At 27.6% G+C, this 22,416-nt stretch overlaps 1 protein-coding gene across 2 annotated transcripts in view; it reads right to left on the reverse strand.

The window, feature by feature from the left end:
* Positions 1-2,904: 2,904 nt before the first annotated feature.
* LOC101235613 (uncharacterized) overlaps positions 2,905-22,416 on the reverse strand; it is a 56,941-nt gene continuing 37,429 nt past the window's right edge. For both annotated transcript variants that reach the window (XM_065800259.1, XM_065800258.1), the window contains exons 5-6: positions 15,016-15,088; positions 2,905-3,521 (exon numbers count right to left, since the gene is read on the reverse strand). In XM_065800259.1, the coding sequence (XP_065656331.1) occupies positions 3,415-3,521; positions 15,016-15,088 (180 nt within the window). In that variant the 3' untranslated portion in view covers positions 2,905-3,414. The remainder of the gene's footprint in view (positions 3,522-15,015; positions 15,089-22,416) is intronic.

A 22,416-nucleotide genomic window follows, 5' to 3' on the forward strand; every position in this document is an offset into this window, starting at 1 on the left:
ACCTTCTATCTCAATTTTTAACATTTTAAAAATATTAAAAAACTAGAAATCTTTTCAGCGTATTCTTTAAAATCACAATTTTACAATTAAATCACAAACTTGTTAACAAATAAATCAAAATTAATACACTTCTGTAGAAACCTCCCAAGTAATTGACGAATTTTATCATACAAAATTGCCTTTATACAGGGTTGTTTTTGTACTTGTCTTTAATAAACTCAACAATAAATTATATTTTGGAAATTTTCATTAAATAAGATTGACTGCTCAGTAGTCGTAGAAACAGTTTGTATATATGCATCAAAAACTGGGATGATTGTATCATTCTTGCAAATAGTTTAGCAAAATTTAGCTATCTTTCATGGACAGAAAATAAGAAAGTATTATGGGTCTGGAAAAAAGATTTTTTTAAATCATATCTAACAATTTTATTAGGTTTTTTTTTTTTACCTTTTTCAAAGAAAACGAATGAATGTTCTATACATTTTGATGGTTTTCTTAAGATTTAATTTTAATTACAAAAAAAAGATATTTATCAATTAAGCATGCCAAAAAATTATGGTTAATGTATTCTGGATATAAAAAACAATCATTTTGGTTATATTTATTTTGTTTGTGTTTATCTTCTTCTTATGGGGTACATATATATATATATATATATATATATATATATATATATATATATATATATATATATACGTATATCAATGATATGCATATATAAAGGGGGAGCAAGGCAATGAGGGACTCGTCAAAAACAAAATACTTAATTTTTTTATAACTTACAGAGCAATTTTTATAAAATGGTATGTCAAGTAAATTTTTAAATTTTGCTTTAATAATAATAGGACTTGTTAAGACAGTAATTAAAGAGAGAAAATTTTAAAGAGATTATATTCTAAAGTTTACAAAGCCGCGAGTAAAGATTTACAAAAAATCCATGATTTTAGCTGCATCTTATATTAATTGTGTTAACCTTCACTAGTTAATCTGCATAAAGACATAAAAGTTATTAAAATCCTTGCTCCAATGGAACTTTATCTCCTTTGTGGAAATACAAACAGAATTTATGATAATCTTGAAAAATATTTGAGTACAAAGATGCTTATGTTAAATTTGGTCTACGAGTGTCACCTAAAGTGCATGCTCTTATCAAGCATACATGTGAATTTCTTTCGCTTATGTCAAATTTCAATTCAAATAAAAAAATTATGATTTTGGTCTGAACAGGCCAGTCCATTATAATTTATATATACATATATAATATATACATATATATATATATATATACATATATATATATATATATATATATATATATATATATACATATATATATATATATATATATATACATATATATATATATATATATATATATATATATATATATATATATATATATATATATATATATATATATATATATATATATATATATATATATATATATATATAGATATATATATATATATATATATATATATATATATATTCTGTTTTAATTACAGTCCTCTTTTAAAAATTGCATAAAAATGGCAAATAGCAAGTCTCCTAAGAAAACAGATCAAAAATAAAATTTTGATATAGGTAACCAAGGTGTAGAACTGTGGTTACCTATATCAAAAAGCATTCAAATTTTAAGGAACTTTTGGTAGTTAACTAAAGAATATACAAACTAAATTTGAAATCAAAATCATTATTTATTAGGGCATAATTAAGAAAAAAAAAAAGTCATTTTTATTTTTTCAATTAAAATCCTCAATTATCTGGTTAATGGGACCATGAAAATCTGGGAACTTTTTTTTTGTGATTAGTTTGTTTAGAACTTCAAGAAAACGTTTTCGAAATTTAGTTACTAAATGCGTATAACGAACATCTTTTTTTTTGAAAGCTTTTACTGCAACAGACGCCGGCCTACATTGTAAAATCAAGATTTGGGTAATTTAGAAATTGTTAAAAAAATTAAAAATATAAAATACAGTTGGAACCAGTGACAAAAACAACTAAGGCAGAGCAGGTTAGCAAAAAAAAGAACTGTAAGCTTAAAATTAGACATCCAAGAGATATTATATCTTAGTTTAAAATTACAAGGCAGCCCATTTACTTGCGAATCAGTTGTCAATAAATATATTGAAGAACAGAAAAATATGCTAAATATCAAAAAACGATTTGTGAATGGAATGTTTATTTTAGTAATAATCAAAAAATAGAAAATCATTGCAGCAAAGACCCACTTTATCTAAAATCATAATTATTGATAAAAATACAAAAAAACATCGTCATATGTCTACAGAAGAATAAGCTAATAATTTAAAGTTTATACTTAACTTGGAAAGTCCTCACAACAATCCATCATCACCTGTGATGACTTTTTTTTTTAGTTGTTAAGGTGCTCCAAGAAGGGCTAAGCATCTTATCACAAAGCACCATAGAAGAGTAATTTACACAGGAAGTTAATATATACTACTTTTCCAATGTTGCTTATCCGGTCAGAGCCAACATTGGACCTCAGACCTCTTGGTTTTGAGAAAGAGCTCAAATCACTGCACTATGGTTGCAATGAAGTTATTTCGCATTTTTACTAGTAATTGTTACAAATTGTTCCTTATATGGAGTAAATTTATGTATAATGCCTAATTTTTTATTATATTTATAACTGCACATAATGATTATTTATTTGATAAAACAAACAAAAAATATTTACCATGGATTCTACTTTGATAATAATGATTTCATTTAGTTTAACAATTGATTATTTTGTCAAAATAACCATTTAAATTGAAATTGAGGCCAAATATTCATAATGAAAAAAAAGTTTACGTAAATTCGAAATCAGCATAAAAAATTAATTAAAAAAAGTGGTTAAACTGCACAAAATCGAAAAAATATTAACTTCGGACCTCCTCAATGATAGATATCATTATCTCAAAATATAAACTCAAATCTCAAAAAATATATATATATACAAATCTCATATTTATAATTAATTTGAATGTTTACATCTATAAAAATAAAAAAAAATTAACGGAACACCTCCATGAAAAAAACACCTCCACGCAAAAAAAAGACTTGATGATATTTAAATGTTTATTATTAAGAAGTTATTTATTACTGCATAAAAATATTTATTTTGAAACTTAAAAATATACCACCATTACAAAAAATTTCTATAAAAAACTATTAATAATAAAAAATAAAATTAAGTAAAAATAAGTCTTGAAAACAAATTCTCTAAAAATGAATGCATGTGTATATATATATATATATATATATATATATATATATATATATATATATATATATATATATATATATATATATATATATATATATATATGTATCATTATTATTACTATTAAAATTGAATAAAGAATAAGAGACAAATAAATAATAATAGCTGCAATTTTTAGGCTATAAACGATCATATCCTTTATGTTTTGAATAAACTTTGTATCCAACAATAGATATAACTATCAACAGTAAAATTCCAACACAGATCACAATATAATACCAATATACTATAAAAGAGAATATTTATACAGGTTAGAAAGCATATATATACATATATATATATACATATATAAATATATATATACATATATATATATATATATATATATATATATATATATACATACATATATATACATATATATATATATATATATGTATATATATATATATATATAGATATATACATATTTATATATATACATATATATATATATATATATATATATATATATATATATATATATATATATATATATATATATATATATAAGTTAGTAAAAAACACTTATCTATCTTTTATCTTCGACTTGAAGTTTCACCATTGCTGGATCATCAGGAAGAGTTCTTCTGGATCATCAGGAAGAGACTCTTCCTGATGATCCAGCAATGGTGAAACTTCAAGTCGAAGATAAAAGTTAGATAAGTGTTTTTTACTAATTTATTATTGCTCTGTTCTTTAAGAACATTGAGCACTCTATTTGTATAATACACTAACATAATTTACATATATATATATATATATATATATATATATATATATATATATATATATATATATATATATATATATATATATATATATATATATGTATATGTATATATATATACGTATATATACATACATACTACAAAAGTCAAAAATCATAACTCTGCAGTAAATAAATAATACAACATGTTTTCTCATATGTATATGATCTTAAATGCCCACAAGTCTATACTGTTAATATACATAAGTCTATATATATATATATATATATATATATATATATATATATATATATATATATATATATATATATATATATATATATATATATATATATATATATATATATATATATATATCAGGGGCTATAAATATGCGTGTGTGTAGTTAGGTTAGTGGACCAGCAGAACTAAAAATTACAGTGAAATGAGTTATTCATAGGGCAAAGTTATACAATGCTGCTAGTTGAAGTGAATTGGCTGAGTTGTTAAGGTATGTAGATGTTCAGTGAATGTCAGATCTCTTTAATGCAATAGAACAAGTGGGTGAAATTCCAAATGCTTTGAGGAAAAGCTGATAAAACAAAATAAGAATCAATTTTCAATTTGTCTACTACAAACAGCTTGATTTTAGTTTAAATAAAAATCAAGTCTAAATTTACGAAACAATGTTCTTAGTAAGAGTTTCTTTTTGAGAGTTTTTTAAGAGCGTTTTTTGTGACATAAGAATTTGAACATGGGTTTCCAAAATGACGTCGTCTCATAATCGCTAGTGATGTGCCATCGGCTAATGCCAATTGTGGCTAATAATAGGTTTAATGTGTTTATTTAAGGGTATTATAATAATATTAAGGATCAATATTACATATTTAACATGTTCTTATTCATCAGAAGTGATTCGACCTACTAGCCTATGCTATTGATAACCAGCAACCGATTAATCAACTAAACCATTGGTCGATTAATCAGCCAATGGCATCGGTTGATTAATCGGGATTGGCCGATGCATCGGTATTGACTTTTAAACCAAACTAAACAGGTGCAAAGGTACACCTTATATGTTCAAGTTGCATACCTAATATTAAGATATTACCTATATATACATACATTAAACTCTATAATTAGCCTTAATCGGCCTTTGACCAATGGCACATCACTAGTAATCGCCATCATCCCGGTTAAGACAGTTTGATGATTTGTCGTGAAAGGTACTTTCATAGTGTTGTATTTCCAACGTTTCTCTAACTTTCCTATTAAAACTATTTATTTCTATTTTTAAGGTATTGCGACCATTCCAGTGAAAATTTCCTATGCAAATTTTGGAATGTTCAGCTACAGCTGAAATTTTCCCTTTACCTTGTTGTGCACTTGTTTGATGCTGGCATATTCAAGGCAATATCTTCAGTCCAGTTTCACCTACATAACAGTTGCCATAAGAGCACACTAATTTATAAAAACCAGGATAGGAATTAACTGGTAGTGTAGGTTTATTTTTAGAACTAAGTAGACTTTGGAGATTTTTTGGATACTTAAACACTAGTGCGTACGCACTAGTGTTTAAGTATCCAAAAAATCTCCAAAGTCTACTTTACCCTGCTTTTTTAAAAACTCTTCATACCATCATACCTTCATACCTCTTCATACCTTCATGCTTTTTTAAAAACTCTTCATACATCTACCCTGCTTTTTTAAAAACTCTTCATAACTTAGGACTGATTCCAGGGATCCAAAGTAAAGACACAAATCTTTTGGAGACATTAGGAAATGTTGATATTTCGTGAGATCTTTTTTGTTGTTAGCACTTTCGTTCGTAGACTAAACTAGTTTTCCAGACTTTTTCTCTCATAGCCGTTTTCTACAAATACATAAATAAGAAACAACAACTTATCATCAATGTTATTTATTGTGCATAAACATAGTGTTCTATGGACGAAACCAATAAAAACACCATTGATCATTTTAGGGTCATGACATGAGTTTGGTTTAATTTGAACGTTTGTAATTGCATTTTTGCGATTACAATTATGTTGCGAAACATTAAGATAGTTTAATGTATTGGTTAAGTCGGTATATTCCATTGTGTATTGAGTACTTTTATGTTGTTTGTTAAGTAGATCTAAAAACTTTTGCGCATCTTCTTCTACTTGAATGAATATCATCGACATATCTTTTAAATGATTTCACATGGATGTTGTTGTTAAGCGCCAATGAAAGAGCATTACTTTCATGATATTGTAAAAAGCACTCAGCAACTACCACAATAAGTGCTAACCCAATTGGTCTGGAGTTTTCGAGCTCATAAATGTTATTTTCATGTAAAAGATAGCAATAAGAAAGACAAAGTTCTAAAAGTAACCTGATCTCTTCAAAAGTTAATTTAGATATAAAGCTCTGGTTGTTTCTTACTCTTTCAACTAGTATAATGATTGCTTCTTTAATCGGGACCGATAGGGTACAAATTAATAACATCAAAGGAGACCAGAACCTCATTCTTATTAATTTTCCATAATCTTGCTGTATCCACAAATTGTTAAGAATTTTTTAAACGCGTTTCATTTAAGTTTGGAGTGGGTTGTACCATATTGACTAAATATTTAGAGACGCTATATGTAGGTGTACCAATGGTGCTTACAATTAACCACATAGGGTAACCTTTTTCAGGTTTATGGGCTTTAATTACTCCATATAAATGTGGTGGCACGGCATCACTCGGGTAGATACTTTTATTTCTTTTTTGGTAAAACATCCTAGTTTATTTAACTTTCTGAGAGTGATTTAAACTTTGTGAAGAATTTGAATAGTTGCGTCATAATTTAACTTTTTTGTATCTCCTAAGTGTTCTTTAATTTTTTCTAGAGCACTATTTCGATTAATTCGAACTAATCCAGATCCTTTGTCAAAGAGATATATCTGAATATTTATATCTTTCTTAATTTTACTTTTAACTGGTTCGGCCATCTTTAAAATTGATAAAACTTCTTGTCTTAATTTAACTCTGTTGGTTTCTTACTATATTGCAATTTTAAGGCACATGATTCGGTAACTGAAATAATATCTAAATATGGTATTGATTTTAGTGTTGGAACAAACTTAGTTCCGAGATCAAATAATTTTTTGTGATGTATTGGAACTTTGGAATTAGCTAAATTAAGCATTACCTCTCTAATTTTCTTATTTTTGTTGTTGTTGTTGTTATTGTTGATAGTGCTGTTCATACCTATTGAAATATTTAGTGCTGTAAATTTATTTTTTGATTGTTTTTGCTGGTAAGTTATCTAATTGTGTTGGTCTACACTACAGACTTAAAATTTTAAATACTTAAATAACTTCTGTTATATGTCAAAAGTTTTCCAAAATGCCTAAGACCAACGAAAATAAAGTTGACGTATGGCAAATGATTGTTGATGATCATGAAAGAGGGTTTGGGTACAGAAAAATTGCTGAAAAATATAATAAAAGCAAGACAACGGTACAATCAATAATACAAAAATGTAAAAAGACTGAAAGTGTGCAAAATAAAGCACGTTCAGGCCATCCACCAAAAACAACATCTCGAGAAGATAGGCTTATTGTACGAGAAGTAAAGCAAGAGCCTGTTATTTCTGCCAAGCTATTAAAGAGAATCTAAACGTGAATGTTTCTAAATTAACAATACAACATAGACTTCGCTCTGCAGAGTTTTATGGATCCTGTGTTACAAAAATACCCTTTATTTCAAGAAAAATATAACTAAACATCTCGCCTTTGCAAAAAAGTACTTTTCCAAGACACTAGGTTGCTGGAAATTAGTTTTATGGTCTGATGAAAGTAAATACGAACTAAAGAATTCCAAAAAAAGACCAAATGTATGGAAAAGAAAAGGAAAACCCTTAGACAAAAAAAGTATAAAAGCAACCATCAAATACGGAGGTGGTAATGTACTTGTTTGGAGCTATTTTAGTTAACAAACAACAAGACAATGATCCGAAACATACTAGTAAAATTGCAAAAATATATTTCGAAGAAAATGAAATAGAATTGTTGGATTGGCCTGCGCGAAGTCCAGATATCCATCCAATTGAAAATTTGTGGCATTATTTGGATGGCAAAGTCAATAGGGATGAGCACAGTATCAACAAACAAAACTTCTTTTTAGCATTGGAGGCAGCTTCACATAATATTCCTCCAAACTATTTACAAAGCTTAATTGATAGTATTCCTCATCGCTTGCAAGCATGCCCAAGGATACTAAATATCAATTAATAAATAAAACAAAAAACTCAAATATACTAAATAAAACTTTGAGAGGTATGAATACTTTTGACGCTTCCTAATATCTCAATTTTTAAATAATTTTCACTTTTTTTAAAAACAAGATTTAATTTTTCAATTATTATAGTTAATATTGTTAAAGTTGCTACAACAAACATTTTTTCAATTAAAATTATTTTAATCAATTTGGTCTTTGTTTTATTGCTACAACATATTTTATGATAGGGTATGAATAACTTTGTCGTATACTGTATATGTATATATATAAATATATATATATATATATATATTTTAAATTTATTTGTTATTTGTTATTTTTTTTGTGTGTGTGGCTTTTATATAGTTGAAGGTTATATTGTTACTGTGTTAGCTCACCTGTAATTTACTTTGCATGTATGTTAGTGTTTTGTCTAAACATCGGGCGCAATGTTCACTCACCCGTAAGTTACTTTATGTGTGTTTGTGTTTTGTCTGAACCTCTGGCGTGGTGTTGGTTCACTCATAAGTTACTTTATATATGGATGTTAGTGTTTTGTCTGAACCTCTGGCGTGGTGTTGGTTCACTCATAAGTTACTTTATGTATGTTTGTGTTTCGTTTATGTTTTTGATGCAGTGTGAGCTCAGTGACAAACGAGTTACTTTAAACTTACATAAAAAGTTATATAAAATCTACACTCACTAATCTCTAGTATTTCATTAAATGTAATGTTTTTGCTAATGCATTTCAAAATATTATGCCTGATGTTTTAAAGTACTATTTGCAGGAAGTAACTCCTTTTAACTACTCCAGGTTAGGTTCAGGATCATCACGATCACCCTGCTACTGGTATCATGTAACCCAGTACTACCTGCCCCATGCCCTGCTGCCTTGTAGGGTTTACTATTTTAGGCAAAGATTAAGAGAAACAAATTCCAAATTAAAAATCCCCTGCCTTAGGGCTCTTGATTGAGTAAAACCTAAAGATTGTGTCTTGATAAAAATACTCATCTTGGGCAGATGTTAACTGCATCCAGTTAAAATTTCCCTGCCTTGCGGATTTTGGTTGGGTAAAGGCTAAAGATGGTGTCTCGATAAAAATACTCATATTGGCCAGATTTTAACTGCATCTAGATACTATATTGTAGAAGGCCTCATAGACAAAGACTTAAGCAGAATAATTCTGCCAACTAGCCTCAAACCCCTTCTTCATCTATTAGGCTGGCGTAGATGTAAACCTGTGTTACATTGTGTCCTGCCTATGATGATGAATTCTGGATCTTCTTAACTCATAGATATTTGATATAGATATCAGATATCATAGATATCATAGATATCTGGATCTTCTTGATTCATATTTGCTTTTGCCTCCTTTAAAGTGGCTATGCAACTCTTCTTGTTATCTCCTAATGAGGGTACAGCTATAAAACTCAGTTTAATGGTTCTGAGATCAGCTTATAGTAAGGTTTCCCAAACTTTGTGGTAGCTCTCAGAGTGTCTAATTCCATCAACAGCTGCAAAACTACCAGTGCCATGTTGCATATGGATGGTGTCCCTGTTAATGCTTTAATGGGCATTGTCAAGGCTACATAAGAAGCCCTATGGTACGATTTAGGGTTACATAACAGGATTGAGACAACTGCATAGCTTATTGCTTAAGAGGCTGTGCTTTATCTATGAATGAATCAAGTTCTCTTTAAATTTAAATCAAACCAGTAAGTAACCCAAAATATTAAACATAAAAAACCATACCTACCACCTAACTGTTTTAATATATCTGTTACAAATATCGTGGTCTGCAAAGCAACTTTCCATCAATTGTTTACCTCTTGCGAAACTCACCAGACTTGATTGCTCTTAGTGAGACTTAATTAAATTCAGATCTCAGTGTTGATGGGTACTATCCTTTGATTCACAAAGACTCCAATAATCACATGCTTGGCTTTGGGGTATACATATGCATCAATTCACCTATTTGTCATGAAATCAGGTTTGAATCCTTTGACAATTCTATTAAGCGCTTCCACTTAACACCTCTTCACTCCACCACCTTTCTCTTTGTTCTTTACCGTTCTTTATTTTCCCAAGACTGCACCCTTTTGGAGGTAATTTCTGATTAAATTGACAATGCCCTTTCTCTTTACTCCTCTGTCAGTATTGTTGTATTTGGTGACTTTAATGCTCATCACACTGAATGGCTTGGCTCTAACACCATTGACCCTGCTGGGACTAAAGTCTATAACTTTTGCATTTCTTACTTTCTCTTTTTTTTTCTCCTACTGATTTACTCCTAACAAGGCTGCAAGCAACCGATATAAAGTTGGGAGTTACTAGAAAAAACAAGAAAAAGTTATAGAGCAAAGAAACAATTGACAGAAGACTTTAAAAGTTGTAAGTTGCATGAGACGAAAAAAACATGATGATGGTAGAGAGTTCCGAAGGGTTGAAGTACAGGGAAAAAACTAGACAAAAGTTTTTAGAGCATGCAGGAACAGATACAGTTAACGAATAAGACTTTGCTGAATGAGGAGTCAAGTGAGAACGAATTTTAGTTGATGGAACTAGAGATAAAGCAGATCCAACTATGTTTACAATCCATTTTTGGACCTTGTCTAGAAGAGAAAGAGAGTAATTAGAAAAGCCAGCTCAAATATTACAGCAGTACTCTAAACAGGGACAAATAAGAGATTTGTAAAGGTAGAGAATAGAATCAGGAGTAAGAAAACGGCAAGCACAATAAAGAGAAGCAACCTTAGCAGATGCTAATTTAGCAATCGATTGAATATATGGTTTCCATGAAAGGTCAGTAAACAATAATCCAAAAAGATGTAAAGAAGAGGACTCAGTGAGAGAGTTGCCATTCCTTAATATAGGAATGTTGCAGGGTTGGAAAAAATCCTGGGTTTTGAAAAAAAAAACCTAAATGGTTTTTTTTGGGTTTTATGGGTTGTTGCTTTTTTTAAAAAAAAAACTGACTGTTATTACAAAATAAAAAAAGTATTTAACTAAAAACCACCTAAAAACCATATTCAATTTAAAATTTCTTTACTAAAATTATAATGTATTATAAACAAGGATGGAAAGTTCAATTTCTTAATAGTTCCTTTATTCCAAATATTTTTATTTTCATTGCTAAAGTACAACAAGTCTCTAACCACTTTTAAAGCTCTTGAACACTGAAGTCTACAAATATGTAATGATGTTATGACTTTCAAAACTGCAATGTTTTTTGAAATTCTCTAATCTAAATTAACTAACATTATTTAAATTGTAAAAAATGTTAATATTTTAAACGTAATAGAAATTAAATTTAGAAAAAAATTAAAATTTTTAATAAGAATATATATTATGGGTCCTGGATCTGGAAGTAAGTTAGCAATTAAATGGAATGATTTGACTAAGTTTTCAAAAGCTGTTTCTGAAAAAGTAATACTGCAGTGTAAGCAGAATTATTGCAATGAAATTATAAATAGCCAAAAAATAGAAAGAATTAGAATTCATATATTTAAATGTAAAAAAAAAAAAAACCATCTGTTGCAGAAAGAAATAAAAATCTTATTTTAAAAGATGGCCAAGGATCATCTCAGGCATCTGTAAACTTATTGTGTGATTTTACCCAGCTATTTCAGAACCTTTCAAAGCTTTTTTGGTGTCTATGGGAATAGTTACTCTGATACAACATCAACCCTATATAAAAAACAAAAATTATTAGAAAACTACATATCAAAAACCAAGTCAGATCAAAAGGATGTTTTTGACTTGCAAGTTGTTCAATTTTTTTTGCGTGCAATCTTCAATTTAATACTGTAAAAAATAATAAAGCAAAGGCTGTACCAAGAATCTTTACCACTACCAGAAAGGTTTGCAAAATTTTTTCAATCTCTTCATAGTTGTCCTGCAAAGCACTACCTCCATAGAAAGAGTATTTTTACTCAGAAGGCAGAACTATTTGTATATCAAATAATTTTTCAACATAATTTGGCATGCTGGTCTTCTCTGCAAGCTTGCTTCATATGGTGTATCTGGAAAAAGTTTTTGAGATTACTAAAATGTTTATTACTGCTTTATTAAAGTAATCCTCAAAGACCAACACTGTTTTTCATTTCCAATAACTTCGTACGTTAAAGTTCTATCCTTGGTCCTGTTTTGTTTCTTATCTACATTAATAATCTTGCGGACTATCTAAAGTAGCTCATTTTTGCTGATGACTAAAATTTACACTCCTGTCTTGATAAAAAGTCTTCTCTTTTTGATCTCTTAAAACAGTTGATTGTTAAAACATCTGATCTCACTTTTGTAACAGATTGGGGCTTGCAGTGGCTTGTAAATTTTAACTCCAACAAAACTCAATTTACAAAATTATTTATAATTGTTTGCAGTAAACAAACTAAAGTTATTTATTGCAAACAATTATCGCAATACTGTTGACATTCCTATATAATATTGAATGCCAATCCTCTCACTGAATCCTCTTCTTTACATTTTCTTGGATTATCATTTACTACTGACCTTTTATGGAAATCATATATACAATTGATTGCTATATTAGCCTCCATTAAGGTCACTTTCCTTTAACATGCTCACCATTTTCTTACACCTCATTCCATTCTCTACCTCTACAAACCTATTATTCATTCCTGTATGGAATACTGTTGTAATATTTGGACTGGTTCTTCTAATGATGCTTTTTCTCTTCTAGACAAGCTTCAAAAACGCATTGTAAATGTATTTGGACCCCCTAAGCTTGAGCCTCTTTCCCATCATCGTAAAGTTATATCATTATATATCATAATATATCATATATATAATGGAATATCATATATATTGGCATTTATGCTAATGTAAATTACATCAGACTTTTGTTTAGTATATCTTAATTTAAAGGGAGTAAACTCTTTTTTAATTAAGATATTTTAAACTTAAATCTTTAAACATCCATAAATAGGAAAATGATATTAAACTTTTAAAGCTAATTGTTGATAATGGTAATTTGATTCCCATAATTAAACAGAAAATTCTTAAACTCTGTGAACCATACAATCCTTATAAAAATATTTGATACAAGATTTCATTTTACTGTTTATTTACATTTCATTTTGCAACATGGTTTTTTATTTCTTGATTTTAAATATTTTATTGAATACTGCAGACTAGCATGAAACTCTGATCTTTGTTCAGCAAACTCTAATATTAAAATGTTTTAAACATATTGTGTAAAATTTACACACTTTTGAGTGCTTTGTTTGTAAAGAAAATCATTAAGTGCACTTAAGACAATTAGAACAGTTTAGCTGGCATTTTTTTTTTCGTGTTTTAAAAAATTTTATATTAAAGAGTTTTAAATGTAAACACTACAAAAATCTTCTTAGAGAACTCTTAAACTGCTGATGATATTCTTGTCAAACTAAATTTGGTGATTATAAATAAATCTAATAAATATATTATTTCTCAATATAAAAATAATATCAATCATAAAAATAATCACAAAAATACTTAATTGATAACGCTTTTGTATTATGTACTATTGATAATACAAATAACATGATATTATAAAAAGTAATTACTAAAGTAGTCAGAAAGAATCTCCCAACAAAAAAACATTCACAAAATTCTTGCCACACATTTTATATTTTCTTATGATATTTATTTTTTATTCAATGACACCACCTACAATCTGTTTTTATTTTCACATCTCCTAGGTCTACATAACTGGACAGCTTCGTTGGTCACTTTTGTGATTTTTGTGTTGCATAAACAATTAAAAATACTTAATTGATAACGGTTATGTATTAAGTACTATTTGATAATACAAATAACATGATATTATAAAAAGTAATTACCAAAGTTGTCAGAAAAAATGAATATCCTACAAAAAATAAAAACAAAAGAACTTTTTTTAACTTTATTTTACAATAATTTTCAAAACAAATATACTTCCAATAAGGCTGCAAGCTACAACTATTCAAGTTAGAAGTAAAAGAACAACTAAAAAAATGAAGAACTAAAAAGTGAAAAAAAGAATCGAAGAGTCAAAAAAAGATAGAGGACTTGAAAAATTATAAATTGTGTTTATAATTTGTTTATAATGTGTTTAGCCAGAAAAACATGAAGATTAGAAAGAATTCCAAAGCACTAATGTTCAGCTCTTAACCAAAACATGTAAAGTAGAGGATTCAAAAAAAGTACTCCCGATCATCGGTATGAAAATAATAACAAACTGCAATAATTATCATAATTGAATAAATATTAAAGTTGACCGGCCATTGCAAGCCCCAAACTGCCACAAAAGAGAGGTAACATTTAAGTTCTAACTATTATATATATATTATATATAACTATTATATATTATATGATATAAATGCAATCGTTTAAACAATTCAAGTGAGGAATAAGTAGACATAAAAGTCTTTCATTTAAACAAATGTAGTTTTAAATTTTAAAGTTATGATTATTACATTTTTATTATTTATAATTTTATCATTAAATTATTTAATATTATGACTGTTGCAAAGGAAGTTGTATTTTATCGAAAGGCAATAAGACTAGACAGCATAAAAATTGACTTTTAACATTTGTAGTCTTAATTTTAGTTGTAAAAATCAGTAACTTCTTAAATCTTTGAACTGAAGAATAGACAGTTAAGCACCAATATAAGGAATTTTTAAAATTTTAAAGAATTAACTTATTTTACATTAGAGATGCAATATAAACATGTCATTTGTTATAACTATTTTCACGAATAGCATTCACAAACTAAACTATTGTAGAAACATACAAATCTTACCAATCTTTTCTTTTGTTTTTTCAATTACAGGACAAATTCCAGGACAGCAACACTTGCTAGTCAAACTAAAATACTGAAAAAATAACAAATTAATGAATCCATAACTTTTTTTAAGCAAATCATTTTTTTGTCATTGATAATTATTTTATTACTACTGATAAAATTATGTCATATATATATATATATATATATATATATATATATATATATATATATATATATATATATATATATATGTATATAGACAAGATTAAATAAAAATAACTACATAATTTTTACTACTAAAAGTTTCATGCATTTAGCAATCATCAGGTGAAAAATACATTGTTATACTATAATATACTCTTAATAAACATCGTGGCGTGGAAAAATATATAATTATTTTACTGTTGCATGGTTTGGATTTTTAATCTTTGGGCTCGTGGTTGTCAAGCAAGAACTTGTTTTCGTGACAGCACTTTGATATTTCTGTTTTTTTATAATAACAATTCTTGGGTACCTTTGTATGATATTATGCAAAGTTTTTCATGAAGACAAAGCAAGCATTTTTTTGTTACGTTACTGTAGGCAGGGACTTGTTTAATTATTGACCAAGTTGGTTTGGGTGTTATTTTTAGGTTTTTTTTTATCTGCCATATATACTTTGAAAGGGTGGTTGAATTTTTTATCTTTTTGTTTGTGAATGAGTGTTTGTGGCTAGCCCAACTTTTCTTCCATTCACCTTCTGCTAGGCCAATATATACTTTTTCTAGAGTGTTAGAAGGGGACTATACATTTATAAATAACATTAGAAGCTCTACATTTTGCTATAATAGGGCAGTTTTCTTTACTTATACAATTACAGGGTGAGTATTCTTTTGGTCTTTCTGAACTGATTTTCATGTTGTGGCTTTTTATTATTTTCTCAATATTTTTGGTACAGCTGTAACTCACTTTGATGGTGTTTCAATTGAATAGTATATTAGGGAGTAGGATGTTGGAAAATGTTTGTTGATTAAATTTAGGAAGATATGTCCGACATTGGTAGAAATGCTTTTATTATACAAAGGGTTAAACCATAATTCTTTTTCTTTTTCTTTGAACCATTTACTTTTTCTTTTCTTTTTTTCTCTTTTTTGGGGGCAATACTTTAAATTAAAACCAGTGAAGCCATTTCTTTTAATTTATCTTCGTATTCTGGTATAGATAAATTAAATGTTTTTTTCATTTGAGAAACTTTGTGATTATCTGTCGTTAATAGAGATGGGAATTTGCTTTATTATTTGCGGAGGATGGTTGGAATCAGTGTGGATGTTACATAGATATTCATTTGGTTTTTTGAAAATGTTAAAAAACAACCAATAAAATGACACAACCAATAAAAAAGAGTAAAATATATATATATATAATACTTTTTTTATTGATTGTGTCATTTTATTTGTTGTCGAGAGTGGTGGCCATAGCATTTGACACTCTTTAAGCTATTAGAAATGAACCAAAAATAAAAATGACTTGAAACTTTCCAGAAATGTGAAATACTATCATATAATTTAGTATGTAAAATTTATAGCATTAAAGTCATTAACTTTTTTCAAAAATTAATTCTACATAGCGTGACGGTCATAATGCTTACTTTTTACCACTTCTGAACAAAACAACTTTGTAAGGCTTAATGCTGCAAACAGCATAGTAAAAAACAAAAAATCATTTGGTGTGTGAGTTTAGCATGTATTGATGTTATTATATGCTGAGTTTCATCTTTTTACTTACAGTTTTATAAACATTTTTATGTTTTTTGTTGTTGTCACTGTTGTAACAAAAAAATTAATGTTAAAAAACAACAAATAAAGGCACAATCAATGAAAAAAAGTATGATTATTAAAAACAATGTATCTTATGTAAAAAAATGCAGTATAAGATTATCAAAGCTCTTAATTATGGATATATAATAGGATTTTAACACTACAGAACTACAGACTGTAAATAAGCGTCAAAACACGTTTATACAACAAAACATGTCTATACTTACAACTTTAAAACCATGCTATGGTATGATAAAATGATTTTTTTTTAATAACTTTTATAGAGTTTAGTATGTGTTTTTATAACTTTTTTGCTTTTTTTTTCCTCTTTCTTGCAGATTTGTCCATATATAGATATATATATATATATATATATATATATATATATATATATATATATATATATATATATATATATATATATATATATATATATATGTATATATATATATATATGTATATATATATATATATATATATATATATATATATATATATACATATACATATATATATATATATATATATATATATATATATATATTATACATATATATATATATATATAAATATATATATATAAAAATATATATATATATATTGTATATATATATATATATATATATTATATATATATATTATATATATATATATTATATATATATATATTATATATATATATATTATGTATATATATATTATATATATATATATTATATATATATTGTGTGTGTATATATATATAGATCTATAGTTTGTTGTCTTTGGGAAGAGCGGAAGGAAAAAAGTGATTCTTACACCAACACATACGTCACTTTTAATTACTTTTAACTTTCGTCCAACATTTGCGTGTTGGACGAAAGTAAAAACCATTAATTTATTTACAAATAAATCGTTTTTTAAAAAAACCACAAAAACGCAAATTTAATTGACCAGAATGTTTTAAAAACATTCTGAATGTTTTTAACAATATAAACAATGTTTTTGTTTTTATTTTTTTTAATAAAATGTTTTTATTTTTAATTTTTTTAATAAAATGTTTTTATTTTTATTATTTTTTACTGTAAATCATGCGCGGAGTGTTGCTACATCGACTATCTTATAGCCTGACTCGCAAGGGAATGCTGCTACATCGACTGAGGGGTTGGTTGGGGCAGGCAGTCTATCAATTAATAAAAAAAAATAATTCCGGTCTTGCATTTTAATTTTTATTTTTTGTCAAAAAAATATTGAAAAAACTTTCGGACAACATCTACGGGTTGTATATATATATATATATATATATATATATATTATATATATATATATATTATATATATATATATTATATATATATATATTGTGTGTGTATATATATATATATATATATATATATATATATATATATATATATATATATATATATATATATATATATATATATATATATACATATAAATATATATATATATACATATATATAAATAAATATATAATATATATATATATAATATATATATATATATATATATATATATATATATATATATATATATATATATATATATATTAATGTATATATATGTGTATATATATACATATATACACACATATATATATATATATGGGTGTATATATATATATATATATACATATATACAAAAATAATTTTAAATGTATTCAGGAATTTGTGTTCAATGTTGTTAAAAGTACAGAGCAATAAGAAATTTAAAAAAACTCACTTATCTAACTATTATTATCACTATTATTATATCTTTTTTACATATTATTAAACTCGGACAAATTTTGAATTCGATTCGAAAAAATTCGACTAAATTTGTAATTTGGGGTCAAATTCAAATTCAAATTTTTTCAAATTTGAGATCTGAATTGGAATTCGATTTTTAATTTTGAAGTCTGATTAATTGAATAAAAATTTGAAAACATTTGAAATTCAAATTTGAGTTTCGAATTTAATCAAATTGGAAATGAATTTATAATTAAGTCGAAGAACACGATTTTTTAGGCAGTTATAAAATAGTTCCAAGCACTGCAACAAAATTAAGCTTCATATTAAAACTCTAAAACATTACGATTCTATTTTTGTGCGCTAAACTATGCTTTTACTTGTTGGTATTGAAAAATTGAACATTTTCAAACAAAACAAATAATTGAATGTAACAATTAAAAACTCAGAATTTAATGAAAAAATTGTGTGAATTTTTTAATTGCCAAGCGCATTCAAAACAATTTCTTTTGCACGTAAATAATATCCAAGGGAATTGTAATGTTGCAATCATTATTACATCTCCAAAGAGCAAATCGTATATAAATGTCCATAGGGATTTTGTATATGTAGCAATCATTACAATATAAATAAAAATACTTATAATTTTACAACTCCTTGATAAAACTAGTTCATTTTTAAACCAAAATTAAGCTAAAATCAAGTCAACATGGTTAAAAAAACTTACTAATTGTGGTCTTATTTTGAAAAAATCCAACCTCTAAACGAAAAGGACAAAGTAATCCCAAGGTAACTTGTCAGATTAAAGTGCTCGCAAGAACAAGACCAATTTGTGGAAAGGTTCTGTCTACATCTAACTCAAATACTAGCTCCCTGAGAACTCATATTAGATCTTTACATCCGGAACAGGCCAGAGCAGTTAAATACTGGCCTTTTGATTAACATAGAACGACCTGTTACTAATAAAATTTGATATAAAAGAAAACTTATTTTCTTGTTTAGAAACTTTGATCCATTCCTTGGTTTGACAGTTCACTATATTTCAAAGAACTAGACTCTAGTGATGCTTCTGGTGTATTGTGGAAGTGCAGAGGGTAGACAAACATCTTAAAACATTGCTGAACTTTTTGACAAGACAATTAGTGAGATTGTAGGCCTTCCATCAAGGTTCCATCAAGGTCCACAAGACCTGCACAAGTGATAATGCAGCTAATATGCTAGCAGCGATCTCAAAATTCAGGAAGGCCTTGGGTGTGTAGATTATATACTTAACCTCGTGGTGACTGAGTGTCTCAGCATCCCCGAAGTGAAGAATGCTGTTGATGCATTCAGGAAACTGTCATCTAGAACTCACAAAAGCAGCATTAATCAACAGAGGATCAAAAAAGAGTGTATCAGGCTAAACAATCAATGTAAGGATGATTCAAACATTGAAACTGGTAAATAACTTCTTTAAACTTTTCAACTTTCAATTGAAAAAGTTTTCAATTTTTAATTTGGATTATACATTCATTATATGTATATATTTTATATTATGTATATATTATATGTTTATGTTTATATTTAGTTATAATATACAAATTTAGTTATTACATGCCAAAATAAGACTTTTGTTGTTGGCCCAGAGCTATTTCTAAAAAAGTCTATAAAAAAAAGCTCCATTAAAAAGGTTTTAGTCCCTAAATGTGACGGCTTGAAGCTTTATACCCTTAGCCCCCCCCCCCCACTTAATCCATCAGTGGTATTATTGTATATTGTATAGTATAAGACAATTAATTTCACGGTTTGAATGAAGTTGCATTTGGTATAACCTAGTTTGACTAATTTTAAGCCAAATTTTTAACAATATTTCTTTTAGTTGAATTTGTCAAAATCATTGCACCTGTTGAAACCCGCTGGAATTCCAGCTTGATGATGATGCTATCCATTCTAAAGTTAAGGCCAGCTCTTGAGAGGATCAGAGAGGATTATAGCATGGCAACTGATCCCAAGTTGAGAGAAAAAATCCTACATCAAAGGAATTTGAACAGGTAAATGAGATTTTTTTCCGAATTATTAAAATTTGTTATTCCCGATAATTCAGAATATATCTTAAATTAATTTGCTTTTTCAGTTTTTTTTGAATTATTTAGTTATTGAATACCAGGTCCTAGTTCACGGGGTTAGGAAGACTTTCTAGCCCAGGTCTCCATTAAAAAGGGACAAAATGTTTCTCCTTTTAATTTAGTCCTAAAATTTAGAACCCACTTGTCACCAAGGGCCTCCAAATTTCAAAATTGCCTAAGCTATTTTAAGAAGAGTAGGGGCCTGGTTCGTATAAATTAGTTAAATAAAAATTATTAATAATTGTAATAATTTTTTATTCAGATTGTTGCCATCATTGGTCCACTCACCAAGATTGAAGAGATGTCTTTATTATTATCTTCTGACAAAAAACCAACCATCTGCTATGTGGTGTCAAAAATTTTTAATATCAATGGTTATCTAAATTCTCAACTCAATAAACCAACAATCAACGAGGAGACCAAAGTATTGTGCAAAACCTAGAGTCAAAGTTGGAAAAGAGATTTGCGGTTTGTGGGACCAAAAACAAGCTCTAGGCTTATGGAGCAATTCTCCACCTATTTTACAAAGGACTTACACTTGCCGAAAATGAAAGTCCAAATTACAGGGAAATGATTGAGCTGATGATCAAGGAGAATGAAGTTGAAGTAGTACACGGGTTTTTTGAGGAAGTTGATGACGAAGACTAAGATTAGGTAATAGAAAATTCAAATTTTAAATATTTTTAGGTTTAAAAAAAAAAAATTATATATATATATTTTTTTACAATAGTCATTATTGTTTTTAGGGCTAAAATGAGATCTTCTCAGTCTAGCCAGCCCACTTGGTCACTTTTTGAGGCAGCCATTAGCCCCATGCAGTTGGAAATGAACAGGTACCTTAACTTAACAGATCTTCCTCCAGCCGATGTCGATGTACTACAATGGTGGAGAAGGCATCACTCGGAGTATCCTCTTATTGTCAAGTGTGCCAGTAAATACCTTTGTATTCAGGTACAAAAAACTATTTTGAAGATGTTTTTTCATAAATAAAACTTTGTTTTGAAATAGCTTTTTAGAAAGGGAAGAGACTCGCCAATTTCCAAAATTTGTAAAACCAAATTTTTGAACTTTCATCACTAAAATTAGAATATAAATTTTAGCCGTTTGAAAGCTTTTCCTAGTTTATTTTAATTTAATTTGTTTGAAAATTTGACACAATATTAAATTCATTTTACTTTTCAGGTCTCATCTGCTAACTCTGAGCGAGTGTTCTCATCAGGAGGTGCAGTTGTGACCTACAGAAGGACAAAGCTTGATGTCGAAAATGTCCACATGCTAGTTTACTGTAAGGACAACTTGCTAAAGGTTAGGATCTCCACAAAGTTTTATGAGGATGAAGCAGAGGAGGATGCTGAAGATAAACTTCTTTAGGAAGAAACAACTGAAGTCTCAGTTGAAGGTTCGACCAAAATTCATTTTATTAAGGAAGGGGGTAAAAGAAATAAAAGAAAGTTGGATGTCAGTCTTTAATCTAAGATTGGGTCTGCTTCAACCAGCCAAACTACAATATTTTCAAACAGAAGAGCTGGAACCTCTTCAAGCAACAGAGATGGAAATCCACCAACTAATAGCACGCAATGCATTGAAAGTGATTGATTTATCTAAAAATGTGGGAAATGTTCCTTTTTGTTCCTTTTGTCAAATGTATGTATAAAAATATTGTTAAAAATCAGGAATAATGTCCAGTGATCCCATATAAATATTATTTTCTCACTCGTTATTTCATAAATGCTTGAACTCAAAATTTTATTGTTTAAAGAGATAGTTGCGATAGAATAACAACCGATAA

The sequence above is a fragment of the Hydra vulgaris genome, chromosome 06 (assembly GCF_038396675.1).
Source record: "Hydra vulgaris chromosome 06, alternate assembly HydraT2T_AEP".
NCBI classification, from domain to species: domain Eukaryota; kingdom Metazoa; phylum Cnidaria; class Hydrozoa; order Anthoathecata; family Hydridae; genus Hydra; species Hydra vulgaris.